Source organism: Vanrija albida (assembly GCF_041260175.1).
Source record: "Vanrija albida strain AlHP1 chromosome Unknown contig_2, whole genome shotgun sequence".
Lineage (NCBI taxonomy): Eukaryota > Fungi > Basidiomycota > Tremellomycetes > Trichosporonales > Trichosporonaceae > Vanrija > Vanrija albida.
The window spans coordinates 3076473-3094335 of NW_027191421.1; the positions used below are offsets into that span (position 1 = coordinate 3076473).

The 17863-nt window shown below is 63.3% G+C and overlaps 6 protein-coding genes across 6 annotated transcripts; 2 read left to right on the forward strand and 4 right to left on the reverse strand.

The window, feature by feature from the left end:
* Positions 1–78: 78 nt before the first annotated feature.
* On the reverse strand, positions 79–1648 carry Q8F55_002890 (uncharacterized protein; the record flags this gene model as incomplete). Its single annotated transcript, XM_069351462.1, has 7 exons — positions 79–320; positions 358–414; positions 452–606; positions 642–690; positions 733–1079; positions 1119–1496; positions 1539–1648. The coding sequence occupies 7 exons, from the start codon at positions 1646–1648 to the stop codon at positions 79–81; spliced, it is 1338 nt and encodes a 445-aa protein (XP_069211848.1).
* A 563-nt stretch (positions 1649–2211) lies between these two features.
* syf2 (Pre-mRNA-splicing factor SYF2) lies at positions 2212–3324 on the forward strand (the record flags this gene model as incomplete). Its single annotated transcript, XM_069351463.1, has 5 exons — positions 2212–2478; positions 2518–2767; positions 2806–3094; positions 3130–3249; positions 3288–3324. 5 exons carry the CDS (start codon positions 2212–2214, stop codon positions 3322–3324), a joined length of 963 nt encoding a protein of 320 aa, XP_069211849.1.
* Positions 3325–3574: 250 nt separating this feature from the next.
* PHO85 (negative regulator of the PHO system) lies at positions 3575–7256 on the reverse strand (the record flags this gene model as incomplete). Its single annotated transcript, XM_069351464.1, has 15 exons — positions 3575–3616; positions 3657–3790; positions 3829–4224; positions 4264–4345; positions 4386–4512; positions 4559–4647; positions 4687–4833; positions 4872–4970; positions 5009–5082; positions 5120–5225; positions 5267–5321; positions 5438–5440; positions 6360–6688; positions 6732–6905; positions 6951–7256. 15 exons carry the CDS (start codon positions 7254–7256, stop codon positions 3575–3577), a joined length of 2163 nt encoding a protein of 720 aa, XP_069211850.1.
* Positions 7257–9612: 2356 nt separating this feature from the next.
* Positions 9613–12216, forward strand: Q8F55_002893 (uncharacterized protein; the record flags this gene model as incomplete). Its single annotated transcript, XM_069351465.1, has 2 exons — positions 9613–11993; positions 12051–12216. The coding sequence occupies 2 exons, from the start codon at positions 9613–9615 to the stop codon at positions 12214–12216; spliced, it is 2547 nt and encodes an 848-aa protein (XP_069211851.1).
* Positions 12217–12609: 393 nt separating this feature from the next.
* MAK5 (ATP-dependent RNA helicase) lies at positions 12610–14987 on the reverse strand (the record flags this gene model as incomplete). Its single annotated transcript, XM_069351466.1, has 2 exons — positions 12610–14637; positions 14688–14987. The coding sequence occupies 2 exons, from the start codon at positions 14985–14987 to the stop codon at positions 12610–12612; spliced, it is 2328 nt and encodes a 775-aa protein (XP_069211852.1).
* A 536-nt stretch (positions 14988–15523) lies between these two features.
* Positions 15524–17308, reverse strand: Q8F55_002895 (uncharacterized protein; the record flags this gene model as incomplete). Its single annotated transcript, XM_069351467.1, has 2 exons — positions 15524–16754; positions 16806–17308. The coding sequence occupies 2 exons, from the start codon at positions 17306–17308 to the stop codon at positions 15524–15526; spliced, it is 1734 nt and encodes a 577-aa protein (XP_069211853.1).
* Between the last annotated feature and the right edge of the window lie 555 nt (positions 17309–17863).

Consider the following 17863-nt stretch of genomic DNA (forward strand, 5'->3'; position numbering starts at 1 on the left):
TGGCACCTAACTTGACATTACCTCGACAACGGCCTCTGACAGAACTGACAGAATCTCTACACATCCTCTTCGACACGACTAGGCCGACATCTTCATGTCGTACAGCATGGCCTCTTGCGACTCGATGTACTGCTTCCACAGCGCGGGCGGGACGCCGAGCCCGGCGTTGGAGCAGCGGGTGCCGTGGTGGGGGCCGAAGCACGGGCAGTGGGTGGTGACGACCTTGGTCTTCTTGAGTGCGCGGGCGCGCTTGTCGCGCAGGCCGAGCGCCGTGATGATGGGGTCCTCGTGGTGGACAATGCCCTTTGTGATGGCCTCCTCTGCGTTTGTGTGAGCGGGGAAGCGGAGCACACTCACCGATGTTGTCGGGGTGTAACGGGCAGCAGCGTAAGCAGAACGCGCGCCGCGTCCAGTCTGGGGCGTGAGTATTGGGACACAGTGCTTTACTCACTGCACAGCCCACAGTGGTCGCAGTACCAGTCGCCCGGGTCGCCGAGCATCGAGTGCTGCGCCGGCGGGCTGCCGCCCGTGCCGGGCACGGGCTGGGCGCCGTGCCACGGGGGCGGGGCCGCGGCGACGGGTGGGCGGGGGAGACGGCAGTCGGGGCTGGGCGTCAGCGGTGCTCGGGGCCCAGTACACACCGGGTACAGTGGTCCTTCCTGCGGAAGTTGTGTGTGTTGCACACACAGACTGGGGCGTCAGCTACACTTGCGCAATTCTTAGCCCACGCACTCCAGTCGCCGTCGCGAAAGTCGCCCGGAAGCTCGACGCCGCGCGGCCGGGTGTGGAGGAAGGCGAACTGTTCGGTGCTGAGCAGCTGGCGGACGAGTGCGTCGACGAGGCCGGACGGGAGCGCGGTGGGGGGGATGAACGTGTGGGTCGGGGCCTTGTGGGGCCTGCCGGCGCCAGGCGCCGCGTTGTCGGCGGCGCTCGCCTCGCCGAGCTTGGCGCGGCGCCCCCCCGGCGCCTTGAGCGGGTTGACGAGGTAGTAAGCCTCCTCAACAGCGGCGATGTACGTGGGGGTGGAGCGCGGCGCGCCGAACAGCTCCATCGCGTTTGGGATGCGGAGCGCGAGGTCGCTGTGGCGATCAGTGTGTGTGCACGAGGCGGTGACGTACCCCGCGCTCGAGTCGCTGGCCGCCGAGCCGCGCTTGGCGCGGTTCGCGACTGCCGCCGCGACAGCGGTGCGCGGCCGCTCACAGCGTGCCCCGACCTGCCCGTTTCCGACCGCCGGGACGGGGATGAGGTCGTACACCTGCGCGTGGCCCGCGAGCTTGGGGTATACATGTGACGGGGTGCACACTGGCGAGTCGTAGCGGCTCTGTCCGGCGTCGAGCGAGCGGCGCGGGAAGAAGCGCTCACGCTCCTCGGTCAGGACCCAGTTGAAGAGCGCGTACTGGAGGATCATGATGCGCTGATACTGGTCGTAGGTGGCGAAGGGGACCGAGCCGGTCGACGGCGCGACGAACGGCGCGTCGGCGCTCTGCCAGTAGTGCCTGGCCTGGTCAGCGGGGAAGGTGGGGGCGGGGTCGACGCACGCCGCCTCGTTGGGGCCACAGAAGCGCGCGATGAGGCCGAGCTCGCGGTTGCGGAGGAGCTCGCGGCGCAGCCTGTCGCCCGTCGTCGTTGGCACACGCGCGACCGTCATCTGGGGGAGTGGGGGGATTAAGGTAGTGCGAGGAAGACAAGGACGAATGTAACGACTGGTTGGGTGAAATAGTGGGTGGAGAGAGGGGGTGGAGGTCGTCGCCGGGCCGTAGGGGACAATAGGGAATGCGAGGAAGGTGTCCCCCTTAGCTGGTGCAACGAGCCATCGGGCCCGGTGATGCTGATGGTCAAGTCGAATGTGCTGCCAGTGATAAGGCCGCCAGGAGACAAACGACGACGCCAAAGGGGATACCGCCGGCGCCGCTGCTTTCCTCAAGGGGTATCCGCACGGGCCGTTCCACGGCGCCACGGGGGTGCTGCAGTGTGGGTATTGTCCTCGCCGCTCGACTAAGGCGTGGCTGGCTGGCGGTGGGCGGGCGGTGGTGCGCGAGCGTGCAGCACGTCTTCCTCCCCACGAGGCAAACGGGCCACCGCCGATCCGCCACTTTCGCCGCTTACATAAGCACGTTTTGCCACCTGCTATCCCGTCCCGCCAACTCGAACTCGTTTGCTCGATCGATCGCGTGAACTGTAACCTGCAACCACACACTCACCCCTCCAACCATGCCACCACGACGGAGGGAAGAAAAGTCGATGGCGCCCAGCCCGAGCCCGGCCCTGCGCTCCAGCCGCTCCCGCTCGCAGATGAGCGACGCAGAGGTCGCGCTGCCCGAGCCTGCGCTACCGCCGACCGACGAGGAGAGCGGCGAGGGCGAGGGTGAGGACGGCGGCGAGGACGACGATGAGACCGAGGCCGAGGCGGCCGATACCCCGGCCAAGCCGTCGCTCGAGGACCGCAAGGCCAAGCTCAAGGCGCTGCGCCTGCGCATGGTGAGTGCTCCTTTGGCCGCTGTCGACTAACGCGCGCAGAACCAGTCGGCCGCCGACAACCGCAAAGACCTAGTGGCCGACCACCAAAAGGCAAAGGTCACGGCCAAGGAGGTGCAGCGGCTTGAGAAGCAGCGCAAGCTCGCGCAGACGCTGCGGCTCAAGGCGGACGCTGAGGCGAGCGGCGAGGACCTGGAGCGGCGCAAGGCGTGGGAGTGGAGCATTGAGCAGAACGAGCGCTGGGAGAAGAAGCTGTCCGAGCAGGCCGAGCGGAGCGACACGAACTTCCACAGTGCGTAGCTGTCGATGGTGGGACGTAGCTGACGCCAGATGCCGAGGACGACGCGTTCAAAAAGTACAACAAGAACGTGCGCACGACAAAGCCCGACCTCGTCGCGTACTCGCGCCAGAAGGAGGCGGCGCTCGGCCTCGCGCCGGGCACGCTCGTGCCGCTCGGCGCGACGAGCGACCAGATTGCCGCGGCTGGCCCCGGGCCGTCGAGCGCCCGCGGCCTCACGGCAGCAGAGGACCTGTACCGCGGCGCCGACACGCTCGCCTACGGCGACTCGAAGCCGAGCGACGATGCCATCGACCGCGTCATCTCCAAGATCAACAAGGAGTGGGTGGGGGTGCTGGGCGCAGCTGACCCCGCAGTATTGGAAACAAGAAGAAGCGCAAGGACGACGACGAGGGCGGAGATGTCACGTACATCAACGAGCGCAACAAGGTGTTCAACAAGAAGATTGCGCGGTACTTTGACAAGTACACGAAAGAGTGGGTGACATGTGCTGGCGCAGTGCTGACCCGCGCAGGATCAAGGCCAGTCTCGAGCGCGGCACGGCGCTTTGAGGACCCCGATGTATACCCCTTCCGCATAGCATGTATCACGATTATCTGTTCGACTGCCACGCCCATGGTGGGAGGGCCGCCTGGTGACTGCCCCACGGAGCGGCGACCTCGCACCCCGCCGTTCCCCGCTGCCACCCCATCCGTGCCATGCCGCTCGTTGCATGCCCCAGTACTATTGGAATCTCTAACACACCGCCCCATGCTCGTCCCCGCGTCCACCAAGATCATAAATATGCGTACCCGTCCTCGATCAGTACCTCCCGTCGTTCGGGTTCATGTAGTAGCCCTGCTGCTACGATCGTCAGCTCCGCTCGCCATTCTTTTACCCTTACGTTTGGGTCCATACTCGCCTGAGCCTGAGCATGCGCCTGCGCCTGCGCTTGGGCCTGAGCCTGTGCTTGGGCCTGAGCTTGCGCCTGCGCGAGCTGCATCTGGGCGGCTGCCTGCGCCTGGATATTGGGGTCGGCTGGCTCGTGAGCATCCAATAGATTACATGTCACCTACCATAGTAGCCCTGCTGCTGCTGCTGGCGCTGCTGCGCAATCATCATGTTGTACTGCTGCTGCTGGGCAGCGAGCTGAGCCTGGGCCTGGGCCTGTGCATGTGCGGCTGCCTGCTGAGCCTGCACCTGCTGCTGCTGCTGCTGGGCTTGCTGCTGCTGCTGCTGGGCCTGCTGCTGCTGCTGGGCGGCTTGCTGCGCTTGAACAGCAGCCGAGGCCTGCGATGCCCGCGCAGCGACGCGAGGAGGAAGGGCAAGTGAAGCCGTCGACGACGAGACCGAAGGAGGGATCGAGGGTGGCTGGATCGGTGCCGACGTGAAGTACGGGTGGTTGAGCGCCTCCTGGGCGTCGTACCGGCGGTTGGGCTCAAACTGGAGCAGGTGCTCGAGGAGGTTGATGGCTGAGGTGTGAGCTGACCTCTTGGCTGAGTGCAGCTTACCGTCTCGTGGAGCCTTGGGGACGATCGAGTGCAGGGGCTGCTTGGGGTGCTTGCTCAAGGGCTGCTTGAGCTGGATTTCAGGCTTTACAGATCAGCACAACGTCACCAAGTAGTTCACCCACAGAGTTGATCTTGATCTGTTGCAGAGTGGCATCCGATGGCGTGCCGACAATCTTCATGATCTGGACAAGCTGGTCATTGTTGTCACGGCCACGGAACAGGGGGTAGCCGGTGATCATCTCGGCAAAGCTTGACCGTCAGTGTCATGACCCACAAACCTCGCCTCGCCACTCACATGCAGCCCACACTCCAAATGTCGATGCTGGTGCTGTACGTCCTTGATCCAAGGAGCACGTCGGGGGCACGGTACCACAGCGTGACAACCTAGTCGTCAGCGGGTTATCCAACCAGATCCAAACCCACCTCATTACTGAACGTGTTGACGGGCACGCCGAAGGCGCGGGCCAGACCAAAGTCACCAATCTTGAGCTCGCCACGGCGGTTGATGAGCAGGTTCTGGGGCTTCAAATCACGGTGGAGGACACGGTTGGCGTGGCAGAACGCAATGCCCTGGCGACGTCAGCGGGCGATAAGACTCTGCAACCTACGTTGAGCAGCTGGAACGTGAAGTTCTTGACCGTGTTCAAGGGGAGCGCACCACGGTCGCCGTGCGTGTCCATGTACCGTTTCAAATCCTGCTCGCAGTACTGTGCGTGTCAGTGCTCGTCCACACGGCGCGACCCACCTCGAAGATGAGGACGAGCTTGCTCTCGGTGTGGATGACGTCGTGCAGGCGGACAATGTTGACGTGCTTGAGCTCTGTGCTGGTCAGACTGCGAACAGGCCCTCGACCCACCCTTCATTAAGCTGATCTCGCGGATAGCCGTCGACGGCGTGCCCTCCTCGGCGTCGAGGTGGATCTCCTTGAGCGCAACAATCTCCGACGTGGTACGGGACCGGCCCTGCGATGTCAGCCGTCCGCGTCTGCTGGGCGCCGACAAACCTTGTACACGGTCGCATACGTGCCCTCACCGAGCTTTTCGAGCTGCACGTAGTTCCTGGGGGTGTGAGCGGGCTGCCGGCGCCGGGGGGGTCAAGAACGTGCTCCGGATCGGCGCAGGGACAGGCGGCGTTGGTGTCTCGGCCTGCCCAGGGTATGCAAGCGACGACTTACATGCTGGGCCAGATGGATGGTTATGCAGAGAGAGGATGCGAGGACGCACACCGGGTCGTGGTCTACACTGGCCGGGTTGTATGTGCTGAGAAGAACAGGGATGAAATGTGGAGAGAACTTGTCTCCACACTAGCGCACGTGGAGTGGGCACTTGGAGAGCGGAGTGGCTTGAGCGACGCCGGGAGGGAGAGCGAGGGTGCGGTCGGTGTGTCGTCTGCGCTGTCGATGACTGATGGTATCGAGTGCGGAAGGCGTGAGTGGGCTGGATGGAGTGTGTGCGAGTGAGTTGAGAGTTGCGGGTCTGTGGCTTTAGAGTGCTCGTTGCGGTTGAATGATGGCGTAGTGAGTGGGCTCCCGTCACAGAGTGGCCAGCCAGCCAGCCCAGAGCCAGAGCCAGAGCCAGAGCCAGAGCCAGAGCCAGAGCCGTCAAGGGCCTCAGCTAGGAGTAAATGAAATCAGTGGCACAAGTATAATCTGATCCCGCCCGCTCAACGTCATTCGAATAGAAAATGCTACATTACAAAATCTCTTGGCCCATTACTCGCGGGGTCAAATCGACCGACAACTGGCCCCGAAAAGAGGATCACACAGTCACAGGCAGAACTTGTTCACCCTGTATCCATCCCTGCAGACTAAACCTAACATGTGCATCGTCCCTGCAGCCTCCTCCCTGCGCATGCAAGCGGCGGCAGCGGCAGCAGCAGCAGCAGTAACCGCGCAGCTCACTACCTCGTCTAACTTGTCCATGTGGACAGGGCCCCGCCGCTGTTGCCGCGCTCACCACGCGGCGGCCACCGTCGCCTTCCGTCGGCCCTACCAATAGTGTGCAGTCGTCATGGAGCCCGATGACGCTGGCGCTCGCTCGCTAGCACGCTATCGTCGTGATGCGGCCCCGCTGCCAGACACTGCACGTCCACTGGACGACATGGGCCGGCTACCAGGCGCCGAGGCCGAGGGGTGGCGCGACAGCGAATCCGAGGCGGCGAGCAGCGTCGAGAGGCTCTGATACGGCATGCCCGCACCAGACGACGAGGGGCGCGTGCTGACGCTCGGCGGCGACGACACCGAGGACGCTACCGAACCAGTCGGGTGGTTTGGATCAAACGCACGGAACGCGGGGTTGGCCGGGTCCCCAGGTGGCGGCGGGGCAAGGTGCGGCGTGAGGCAGGGATAGCGGAAGGGCGTGAGCCCATATGGATATGGCGGTCTTGTGACGCCGGTCGCGGCAATGGCGGCCGCGGTGATGGAAGCCTGGACGAGTCAGCAAGGGTGTGTGTGCAATGTGACGGCGCACGGGTGGGGACTGATGCGCGGCGGCAGCAGCGGCGGCCAGGTTGTCCATTCCGCCAATCGCACCGTTTGCCGACCGCGGGTGCGAGGACGGTCCTTTCGGTGCCCACTGGTCACGCGCGGCCCCCGCCGCCTGGCGGTTCGGCGACGACGAGGGAGACATGCGCCGTGAGCGCTTCTACAAGACGTCAGCGTGGCTCGGCGGGCATGGGAAGCGACTCGCCGTCGTCGTGTTATCCCTCGAGGTCGACGCCCACTCGTAGCGGTTTTCCTCCTCGCCGCGGGTTGGTTCTCTCGCATCCCCTGCCAGGCGGCCCGGGGACGTGCGCGGGGGATCCGAGGTGACGGCTGCCGCTGCTGCTGCCGCCTGTCTGCGCGTGACGCGTGTGCGGGGCGTCGTGTCGTCGGTCGCCGAGGAGGACGCGGCTGGGGGAGCGCCGCGGCCTTTGCGCTTCACACCGCCTACGCCGCGGGTGGGATGGGGCTCGTTGCGGAGCGAGGGGTCTATGAGTGCGTCGAGTGTGCTCATAGTTGATGATGGCGTGTCGAGGTTGAGGATGTGACACTGGAGGAGAAAAGATCTTGTCACACGGTTGTCGTGATGTGTGTGGGTGTGGGTGGAAGATATTGACAGTCGAGTCCGGGGATGCGGGGGTGGGGCACCTGAAAGTGAACAGCGGCGGCGTGGCAACAACGACGAGCGGCCACAACCCGGCCAGGCCTCTCCTCTAGGCGTTAGACTGCACAAGCGCCTAACTAATGCACGCCTTTGGGGAGCCGCCACGAATACTTAGATTCCGCTAAACGTGGCATTTGCCAAGCTCAAAAAAAGCCCACCCCCCCACCCCAGTCGCCTTCGTTACCCGCACCCTACGAGGCACTGGTCCTGGCCCGGACGCCAGGCCACGGCGTTAAAACTCAATTTCCCGGCGACTGAATGATGATATGTGGCGCTCGACGCGAGTGATTTCTTTTTGTCGTACGTCCTCCGCCCTGCCAGGCAACCAGAGCGCCTACTTGACGCCGCAGCCGCTCCACCACCACAAACAAGGGCGAGTGACGAGGAACCTGGGCATCTGGGCACCTGGGCACCTGGGCGGAGGCGGAGGCGGCGGCGGCGCACGACATGCGGCGTAGGCCACGTCTACGTAGGCGACCGACCAACCAACCAAACGAGCACGACAGGGGCCGGAGGGTTGGTCGCCTGGGCAGCGTGGGTAGCCGTCAGTTGGACCACTGTGCTCATATGGTCGTGAGAACATTCTCGTTGGGTATCGTGTTGGTCGTCGGCAGTGCGTCGGCAGTGGCCTGGAATCCGAGGAGGGAATGTTTCATCCCCGTCACATGGATTCTGTGACTGGCCAGTCTGGTGATTCATCGGGCATGCAGCTTTGCCCACTGTTGTCGGCAATGAGGACGACAGCGGCGGCGGTCCCTTGTTGCGAGGTGGAGCCGGGAGGGTCGTGGCCAGAGTTATTCTGACGCTCATTCTCGTCGGCAAGGAACGGAATGGTCACGTATATCGACTGTTGGGACGTGCTCCTGGCAAACAATGGGATGGGCGTGTGGTTGAGTGATCTTGTCCAATAGAATAGACATGGGCTTGGCTCGTTCAGGCAAGTCGGGGCGATGGTGGCGTCCCTTGTTCATGTCGCAGTCTGTGGGTTTGTCGAGGAGCGACATACGCTCTCTGGAAACGACCCCTCAGGGCAAAGGAAGGGGAGGGAGAAAGTGGGGGAGTGTCGTCGACGACAAGGGCGGCGGCACGACCTGCGGCAATGGGCCGCGCAAACATGCAGACGCTCGCTCGCTCGCACGTCCGCGCTGGTGGGATCCGCACGGTAGCTGAAAAAAAGGTATGAAACCTTGTCCCTGATGTTGGTTCCCTAACATTGTGATTGAGCCCGGTGGTGAGAGCTGCGCCGACGACTGCCAACGAGCGAATGTGGCACAAGAGCAGAGGAGGACGGTACTGTTACCCGACCCCTAGATGGGCTGATGGACCCTGAGATCAGACGGACCAGCAACCCAAACACTGGAGACTGGCCAACAACAAGGTCAACAACACTGACCAGACAGAGAGAGAGAGAGACCCGACAGCTGCTGCAGACAACTCTGGCAGCATGGTTCTGGACCCCTCCTCTCTCATCCACTGCCGCCGCTGACCCTCCTCCCTCCCTCCCCCCTGCCCCACTGTCCATACCAACCTTCCGGTCCTCCCCATCGTATCCCCCAAATCGTCTAGACCACTCGACAGTCATCACACTCTTCTTCTTCATCATCAGCTTCCTCCTCCTCCCCCCTCCTCTCCTCCCCCTCTCTCCTCCCCGCACAGTAGTGTGGCAGCACTCTCTGTCCACTTCTTCCTCCCCGCCGAAACAGTCCCGCATCCCCTTCCTTGGTTCCCCCAAACAGACTAGAAACACGACTGCGACCGATTGCGTATACACAACAACACAACACAACAAGGCGCAACTTGGTTTTCTCTCTGTTTACCTCCAACTCTCTCTCTCCTCCAACAACTCGAGTCCTCATGAGACTTTGATACGACCATAACGACCTAACGCCCATCACCATCTGTGTATAATCCACCTGTGCAGCTGTGCATAACAACTCTCGCTACTCCCTCGGCCGATCAAACAAACACTCAGGTACACATCTTGGACCTGCTCGTGTGTTTGCCTCTCTAAACACGACTCCCTCCTCCCTCTCTCTACCACCTGTAGCTACTGCGGACACTCGCTCTGTTTACACGGAGCCACTCCCCCCAACCCGGACACTGTCTATCTTTTCAGTACACCACAATCCCTCACCGACGCTCCCTACCTTGGACACAGTGAGTTGTTTACTCCTTCCCTCGGATCTTGACTAACATCCTCCTCCAGATGATGTCGAGTGTAGAGCACAAGTTTGACGACGTCAACGTCGACGACTTCATCAAGCAGTTCACTACTACCGAATCTCCGGCAAGGCCACACATTCTCGACTACGGCTCCCAGTTCAACCAGTTCCCCCACTCCGAGTCTTCCCCTCCCTACGAGGGCATCGGTCTCAGCGACCTCAGTGGCAGCTCGCACTCTTCAGAGTGGCTCCAGAACCTCGACAACATCGGTCTCGACTCTACTCTTACTCCTTCATCTCGTGGCTCGTCGTTGGAGACCCCCTCGTTGCCCCAGAACTCGACCCTGATCGGATCTATCAACCCGTCTCGTCTCAAGGAGGTTGCTGCTGGTAAAATGGCTTCATACCCAGACCATGAAGGCGAGGTCGAGCCTGTATGGGCTATGCCTGTGCAGGTCATCCCCTCGAACCCCCTCCCGACGTTTGCTCCCTCGGGCATCAACCCTGCTGGAGATGAGGCCTTCACCACCCCCACTCCCAAGGCATCTGCCCAGACCAAGCGCGCGACTCGCAAGCACGACGAGATGGAGGATGGTACGACCCCCTCCAAGCGTATCCGCCGTATGAGCTCGTTGCCCGAGATCTACATCCCCGTTGTACAGCAGCCTGTTCCCCGCGTGCTGCAGCGTTCGGCCTCGTCCGGTGCCACAATCATGCCCAACCACGACGACGGTACCGGCTCGCCATTCTTCCAGGCATCGCCCTTGGAAGCGCCAATGTCGGCCCCCATTCCCCAGCAGGCTCAGTTCACCTCGTACCAGATGCCGGTCAACCCGGCCACTGCCGTGCCTACAATGCACAGCAGGAGCTACAGCAACTACAGCTCGCTCGCTACCATCCCCGAGGCTCCTAGCTCGGCTCCTGCCGACGTTCAGTGGGCAACAGTGCCACAGCAGGTGCAGCAGTACCAGCAGCACCAGCAGCAGCAGCCGCAGCAGCAATACCACCAGCAGCCGCAACAGCAGCCGCAGCCGCAGCAGCATCAGCAACAGCAACAGCACCAGCAGCACCAGCAACACCAGCAGCACCAGCAACAACAGCAGCACCAGCAGCATCAGCAGCAACAGCAGCACCAGCAGCAGCAACAACAGCAGCAGTTCCAGCAGCAGCACCCCCAGGGCGCTCTTGGCTTCCAGTACAGCAACGTACAGGAAACCTCTACCTACGCCCCGCCCCCCACTGCCTCGACGCTGCACTCACCTGCTCTGCAGTCGCCTATGCCCCCTGCTACGCCTTCGCTCCCGTCCACCATGGGTGGCCCCAAGCCGCCTGTGGCACCGTCGCTCCCTCCCAACATGGGCGTGTCCCGCCCTGTCATGACGCACCAGCACACTCTGTCGGCGTCAGCGATCATGCCGGGTGGACGCCAGGTCCAGCAGCAGTTCAGGGCATACCCCCAGCACACTGGCAACAACCCTCCCAGCTTTGGTATGGGCCGCCCGCAACCCGCCCACCTGCGACGATCATCGGACACTGAGCTCGCTTTCGGTACCCAGGGCAATGTTGGCGCCATGTTGCGTTCAACCTCTGTTCCTCAGGGCCCCGGAGCTCTCAACACGCGACCTGCGACCGCTGGCAGCATCTACCACCCCCAGCAGCTGCCACCACAGCCACCGATCGGCACGGCAAACTTCACGTACCAGCCAACGGCGATCCCCTTGACGCCTTACCCTGAGCATGTGCAGACCCAGCCCGGTGTTCCTCCCAACTACGGCCAGATTGCTATTGGCCGCCCCGCGCCAGCAATGACCATCGGCCGCCCTGTGCCACAGGCGCAGGCGCTCGTGCCCGTCATGCAGATGCAGCAGCAGCCGCACCAGCAGCAGCGCAAGCGCGTGTCGTCGAAGCGCGTGGGCCAGTGCCTCAAGCCTGGACCCAAGGGCAAGAACAAGAACAAGCCCGATGCGATCGCATCGGCCATCTCGTCCGGGGCGACTCTTCCTGGCGGAGCCTCGTCGAGCGTCCTCCACCTCGGCCCCAGCGGCCCCAACGTGCTCACTGGACGAAGCACCTCGGTTGCCACGCAACCGGCCAACATGGTCCCAGTGACCTTTGACGAGTTCTGCGCCGCCTTCAACCGCACGCCTCGCGGTACCCTGGTCCCCACGCCGGCCATGGACCTGCTCATCGAGCGCTTAATGTACGCCACCGACGACACGGTTGTCGACGCGTGCTTCCGGTGGTGCTACACCATCGGCACAGAGTTCAACAAGGCTGCGCAGAAGCAGAGCAAGTACTTCAAGTGCTCGTTTGAAGAGTGCGCCGACTCTGCTCAGCGCATCTTTATGCGCAAGTCGGCCGTCGACAGCCACGTCCGCACGCATATCGGCTACAGGCCTTACAAGTGCGAAGTTGATGTGTGGTGGTGAGTCACAGCGCTAAAACACTTGGCACCGGGCGGGTTACTAACCCAGTGTTCCAGTGAGGCACGCTTTGTGCGCAAACATGACCGCGACCGCCACACTCAGACGACGCACAAGAACGAGAAGTCGTTTGAGTGTGCCGACTGCAAGCAAAACTTTGCCCGAAGCGATGCGCTCCTCCGCCACCGCGCCAAGCGCGACGCGTGCAAGGCCAGAATAGGATGAGCGCGTGCGCCATCATCAATCTGCCACGGCGACGGCCACGACCACCGCGGCCCCAGACCGACCCTCCAACGCTGGTCGTCAAGACGGCCCCCGGCCTGCGGTGGTCGCCATGCCACGCCACACACGCGCGGCGCGTCCGCTCCAGTGGGCCTCCACTGAGCACGGACAATGTGTATTATAGGGGTATTGTAGTATATTTTCACACCTTTAACGACCTCTAATGAAACCGTGCACGTATCCGTAACGACCCATTCAAGACCTCCCTCCCCCCGCTCCCATCTACAGTAGCTCCCATCTAGCTCCCTAGCTCCCCTCATGAACACGATGCGACCCATGCATCTCGTAAAAGTCTAGTAAATACAAGCGATGTCAATGCCTTGGTGCGTCGTCACTCTACTTGCGCTGGCGCTTGCCGCCGCGCTCGCGGTGGCCCTCTTGCTTCTTGGCCGGCTCGGCCTTGCGCTTGGGCTTTTGGACCTTGCCCTTTGCGCCCTCCATCTGGTCGTAGGCCGAGAGGGTGCCGGCGCCGAGCATGGTGCCGTGGGCCGTGTTGTTGAGCACGTCGTCGACAATGACGCGCGACCCGGCCGTGGGGTAGCGGGCCGACACGCCGCGCGCGACGAGCGGCTGGGCGAGGAGGGCGGCGAGCTTTGCCTTGAGCGCGGGCACCTTGTCTGCCTTCTTGCTGCGGCCTGTGCGGGCGACGGGCGCGTCCGGGTCGTCCTCGGGCTCGCTGAGGAGCTCGGGGTCAATGTCAATGTCCATGGCCTCGGCGGCCTCCTTGAGCCAGTTGCGGTCGTGGTTGTCCTTCTTTACGGCGTGCTGCGCCTTTTCAATGTCGCGCGCGAGCGCGATGCGCTCCTTGAGCTTGGGCATGAATCCGCCCTCGATGGCGAGCTCTGGCGGCGGCGCGTCGCGCTCGAGGCTGCGGAGCAGCGCGCGCTGCACTGCCTTGTCCTCGGGCGAGACGAGCTGCAGCGCAAAGCCCGGGTTCTGGGCGCGCGCCGTTCGCCCAGAGCGGTGGACGTAGGCGTCGGCCGTGCGCGGCAGGTTGAAGTGCACGACGTGGTCGACGTGCGGGATGTCGAGGCCTCGCGCGGCGACGTCGGTCGCGATCAGCACGCCGTTGGGCGCGTTCTTGAACCGGTCCAGGTTTTTCAGCCGCTGCTTCTGCTGCAGCTGCGAGTGGAGCGGGTAGACGGGCACGTCGAGCTGCTCGAACAGCGGGATCAGGCGCCGGATGCCGTCGATGCTGCCCACAAACACGAGCGAGCGCCCGGGGTACCGCAGCAAAAAGTAGTACAGGTACAGGTCCTTGTCGGAGACGACGCACTCGATCATGCTCTCGCGCAGCGTCTTTACCAGGCCGCCCTCGGGCGACAGGTCGATGACGACTGGCGACTCGTCGCGGAAGTCGAGCTTCTCGACGAGGTCCTCGAGCGCGGTCGCCTTCTTGCCCTTTGGCTTTGAGCGGCGGCGCTTCTTCAAGTTGTGCTGCAGGTCCTTGGACAGCGTGGCCGAGAAGACAAACGTCTGCATGTCGTCGCGCGCGTCCGTGTCCTCGAGCACGGTGGCCGTGTTGGCAAACGTCGGGTCGTCGGCGTACTCGCCGGCGTCGGGCGCAAAGTTGCGCTGCGTGAGCTTGACAATCGACTCGAGCTCGGCAAAGTGCCCAGTCTCGATCATGCGGTCGGCCTCGTCAATGACGAGGAAGCGGAGTGCGCGCACGCCGGCGGCCAGCACCTCGTCCTCCTTGAGCAGGTCCCACAAGCGGCCCGGGGTCGCGACGAGCACGTCGCACCCGCGCGCGAGGATGCGCTTCTGCTTGTGCGCCGAGAGGCCGCCGACGACCGTGCCGATGGAAATGCGGGGCGGCTTCTTGCTCTTGCTCTCGGCCTCGGCCTCGTCGTCGAGCGCGTAGCTCAGCACCTTGCTCAGGTGGTCGTTGACCTGGATCGCGAGCTCGCGCGTCGGGCACAGCACGAGCGCCGTCAGCGGCCGCCGCTGCCCGGCGCGCGGGGCAGGCTGGCGCAGGAGGTACGACAGGATCGGGAGCGAGTAGGCGAGCGTCTTGCCCGAGCCCGTCTCGGCGACGCCGACGACGTCGCGGCCAGCGAGCCCGTCGGGGACTGCGCGCTTCTGGATCTCGGTGGGCCGGCTGAAGTCGAGCGCCACCATCGCCCGCTTGAGCTCGTTGTGCACCGGCACGCCGGCCCACTCCGGGAGGAGCGCGTCGTCAAAATCGGGCTCGGGGGGCACGGCAGCGTCCTCGTCCTCGTCGTCGAGGTCGGAGGCGTCGAGCCCGGCAAAGGTGGGCAGGTCGACGTCCGAGGCAGCGTCATCGGCGTCGGCGTCCTCGCCCTCCTCGGCAGCCTCCTCCTCCTCGACAGGCGCAGCAGCCTTGCCCTTCTTCTTACTCTCCTGCTCGCGTTAGCGTCGAGCCACTCGCCAGCCGGCACGCAGCCACTCACGACAAACCGCGCCGTCCTGCCACCCCGCCCGTCCTCCTCCCACTCGATCCCGACCCCGTCCAGCTCCTCGAGCATCATCATGCCTCCGCCGTCGTCCATCCCGGGCAGGATCGACGTGTTGACCTTCTTCCAGGGCAGGTCGTCGCGCTTGATGCGGCGGCGGGGTGCCGGAGCCTCTGCCTCCGCCTCCTCGGCCGGCGCCGGCCGCGCCTTCTTCGCCTTGAGCTTGCGCTTCAGCCCGCCGGCCTTGCGCACGTCTGCGAGGCGCAGCTTTCTTGATTTTGGTACTGGCTCCGTCATGCCGTGTAAGGTGTAGATTGCAACGAGCAAGACGACAACATTGACTTGCTTGGGTGGACTTGAACTTTTGGCACCCGTCACGTGACCCCCCGCGGCCTTCATCGGCAACCATCTTGACACCATCGCGCCACTCTGCTGCGCTGCCCGGCCCTCGTCATCGTCGCATCATGTAATGCAGCGCTACTCTTGCGCTCTCTGCGGCTGCCCGAGGCCCTTGGGGTGCTGAGGGCACAGAGATTTAAGCAAGGCTAGGGGACTGAAGCGACGCCAAGTCGCCCCGCTATGTCTCTCTCTACCGACTGCCACTCTCGCCACTCTCCTCGCCACCCAGGCTGACCTCGACAACCACCCACACCCCACTGCTTGCCACCACCTGCCCTGTGCACTACTGATACATCTTTGTCTACAAGCACGCCAGTGCCAGAAAGGGGTACTATGTACGCTGTGAGTCGTCGTCGTCTCGGTTCGTTTCGTGACCGACCAGAGAAAACAACCAATGATTAAACTGCAGGTGGTCGTGGTTCTATTACTCGCGATCAAACATTCTCGCCAGTCTCGCGCTTGAGGAAGGCATCAACCTCGCCCATGCCATCGTCGTCGTTGGCGGTCGCCGACTCGTACGGCGGTGGCGCCTGGTGCTCACGGCGGCCGAGCGTGCGGCGGGGAGGAAGCTGAGACGCCTCGGAGGCTGTCCTCCTGCGACCAGTCGGCTGAGGCTGGAACATGGTCGGCGCAAAGTACAGCCAGCCGCGCTGTCTCCTGCGGTCGCCACCAGTCGACGACGAGAGCAGGGTGGCGGGCGCAGCGAGCAGAATGTTGCCGGCACGACGGAGGGCATCACCAAACTGGTGCTCACCCTCGTACGTCGGCGACACGGGGCCCGAGCCAAACGAGCTCGAAGGGGAAGTCCTGCCCGAGGCGCTGCCCATCTGAATGTCGTTGAGCACCGGCAGGGCCTGGTACTGAGCGTGGTTCTTGCCCCAGAGCATGCCGTAAAGCGAGGTCGTCGGGAAGAACTTGCTCCAGACGAGTCTGATGGCGAGGAGCACCACCACAATGGCACCAACGACCATGAGGCCGCGGCCCGAAGTCGCCAGGAAGGTGATGAAGCCAGCATCGCCATCGTGCCACGAAGAGCCGTAGAAGTGGGTGAAGAACGAGTGCGGCACCTGCGACTTGACGGCGTTCTTGCCGTACAGCGCCGTGGGGAGGATGCGCACCTCGGCGTGCGGGCGAGCGTCGGTTGTTGGGTGGCGGGCCGAGTACATGGCGTACATGGACGACAGGAACATGGGGCCCGTGGTGAACATGACGGTGGGGTAGTTGATGATCCAGTTGTGGTCAAAGCCCGGGAGGCCGTTGACCGTCTGGAGCATGAACGCCGATTTGGGCGACGACACGATCAGGTCGTTTGAGACGCCGACCGGCTTGGTAACAGGGAGAAGAACCTCCCAGTCGCCCTTGAGAAGAGGGTCCATGCGGCGGCGGCAGCCCATGTCGAGATCCATGTAAATGCCACCAAAGTGGTGGAGGACAAAGTATCGGATCGAATCGGCGCGCTGGATGGGGTACTGGTACCCCTCGTACATGGGGAGGAAGGAGGGGTAGTGCGTCTTGACAAACTCATGAGACAGCTCGTCGGTCCAGAGCATGTACTCATAGTCGGACATGCCCTCGCGGCACTCCCTCCACGCCTTCTGCCACTTAGGGGGGAGCGTGTCTGACTTCCACGTCTGGTGAATGATGCGCGGCGCCTTCTCGCCCGGTCTGGGAAATGATCAGCCACAGGGGTACGGGGCGTTCAGAGTGCCGACTTACCTGACAGTCACGTTGTAAAGGTGCTCCCATGAGGCCGTGTTTGCGACCTTGCCGTCCCAGCCGTCGCGCATCCAGTAGCCTCCGGTGCCCTTGCCGTCGACGCCCCAGACACCGTCGTTGGCCGTGTCGTCGGCGAGTACAGGCTCTTTGGCGATCGCGCTGTGAGGGAGAACATCGGTCTCGGTGATCTCAATCGCGTCGGATCGGCGGTGGTGTGTGGTGGGGACGCCTTGAGAAGCCGTGACGTCGTCCCAGTGGATGGGAGGTCCGACTTCGTCTTCCGAACCTATTAATGGCTTGATCACGTCCTGCGGCCTCCATGGCACCTCCTCTTCGGTGAGGTAGGCCTCGAGCGGAATGCGAAGGTAGTAGGAGATGCTCGAAAGGACAATGACTGTGCCCAGGAGGAAGAGGGTGATGAGAACCGCGATGATGAGCACGGCACGACGCGCGCGGGACGACGACGATTTCGTGTTGCCGCCGCGGTGGCTTCTGACTGTCATCGGGGTGGGAATGGGGGGTTGGGTGGTGGGTGGTGGGAAGAAGTTGACAAGTCGAGGCCAAGGGGCACGATCGAACGTGTTGTTGGTGAGGAAGAGGGGGTAGGGTGGTGGTGGGAGGCGCGTGCCCGTGAAGGTTGAGAGAGAAGTCTTGGTGCTGGACCTTTTGGTTCAGATGTCTCTCAATCGCCGGGGTGTGTGCGCGCAGTCTGTCGATGCAGTAGGCCTAGGCGACGTTCGAGTAGACCAGTGGAGCGTCTGTGGGCGTGCCGTGGCTGTCTGGCAAAAGTCGAGAGTGGGTGGTGACTGCGATGGCGGCGGCGGCGACGGGTGCGGCGGCGCCAGGGGCGGTGTGAGGGTGGGACGCGCGGGGTTCGTGGGTGACGGGGGTATCTCGAGTGATGGCGGTGCGGTTGTTGGTGATGTGTGCGATGCAGAGGAGGTCGAGGCCGATGAATGTGTGGGCGAGAGAGACGAGTGAGAGAGAGAGGAGGAGGGAGATGAGCAAGAGTAGATGAAGAGGGAAGGAAGGGAGCAAGGACTGGCAGACAGGAGCAT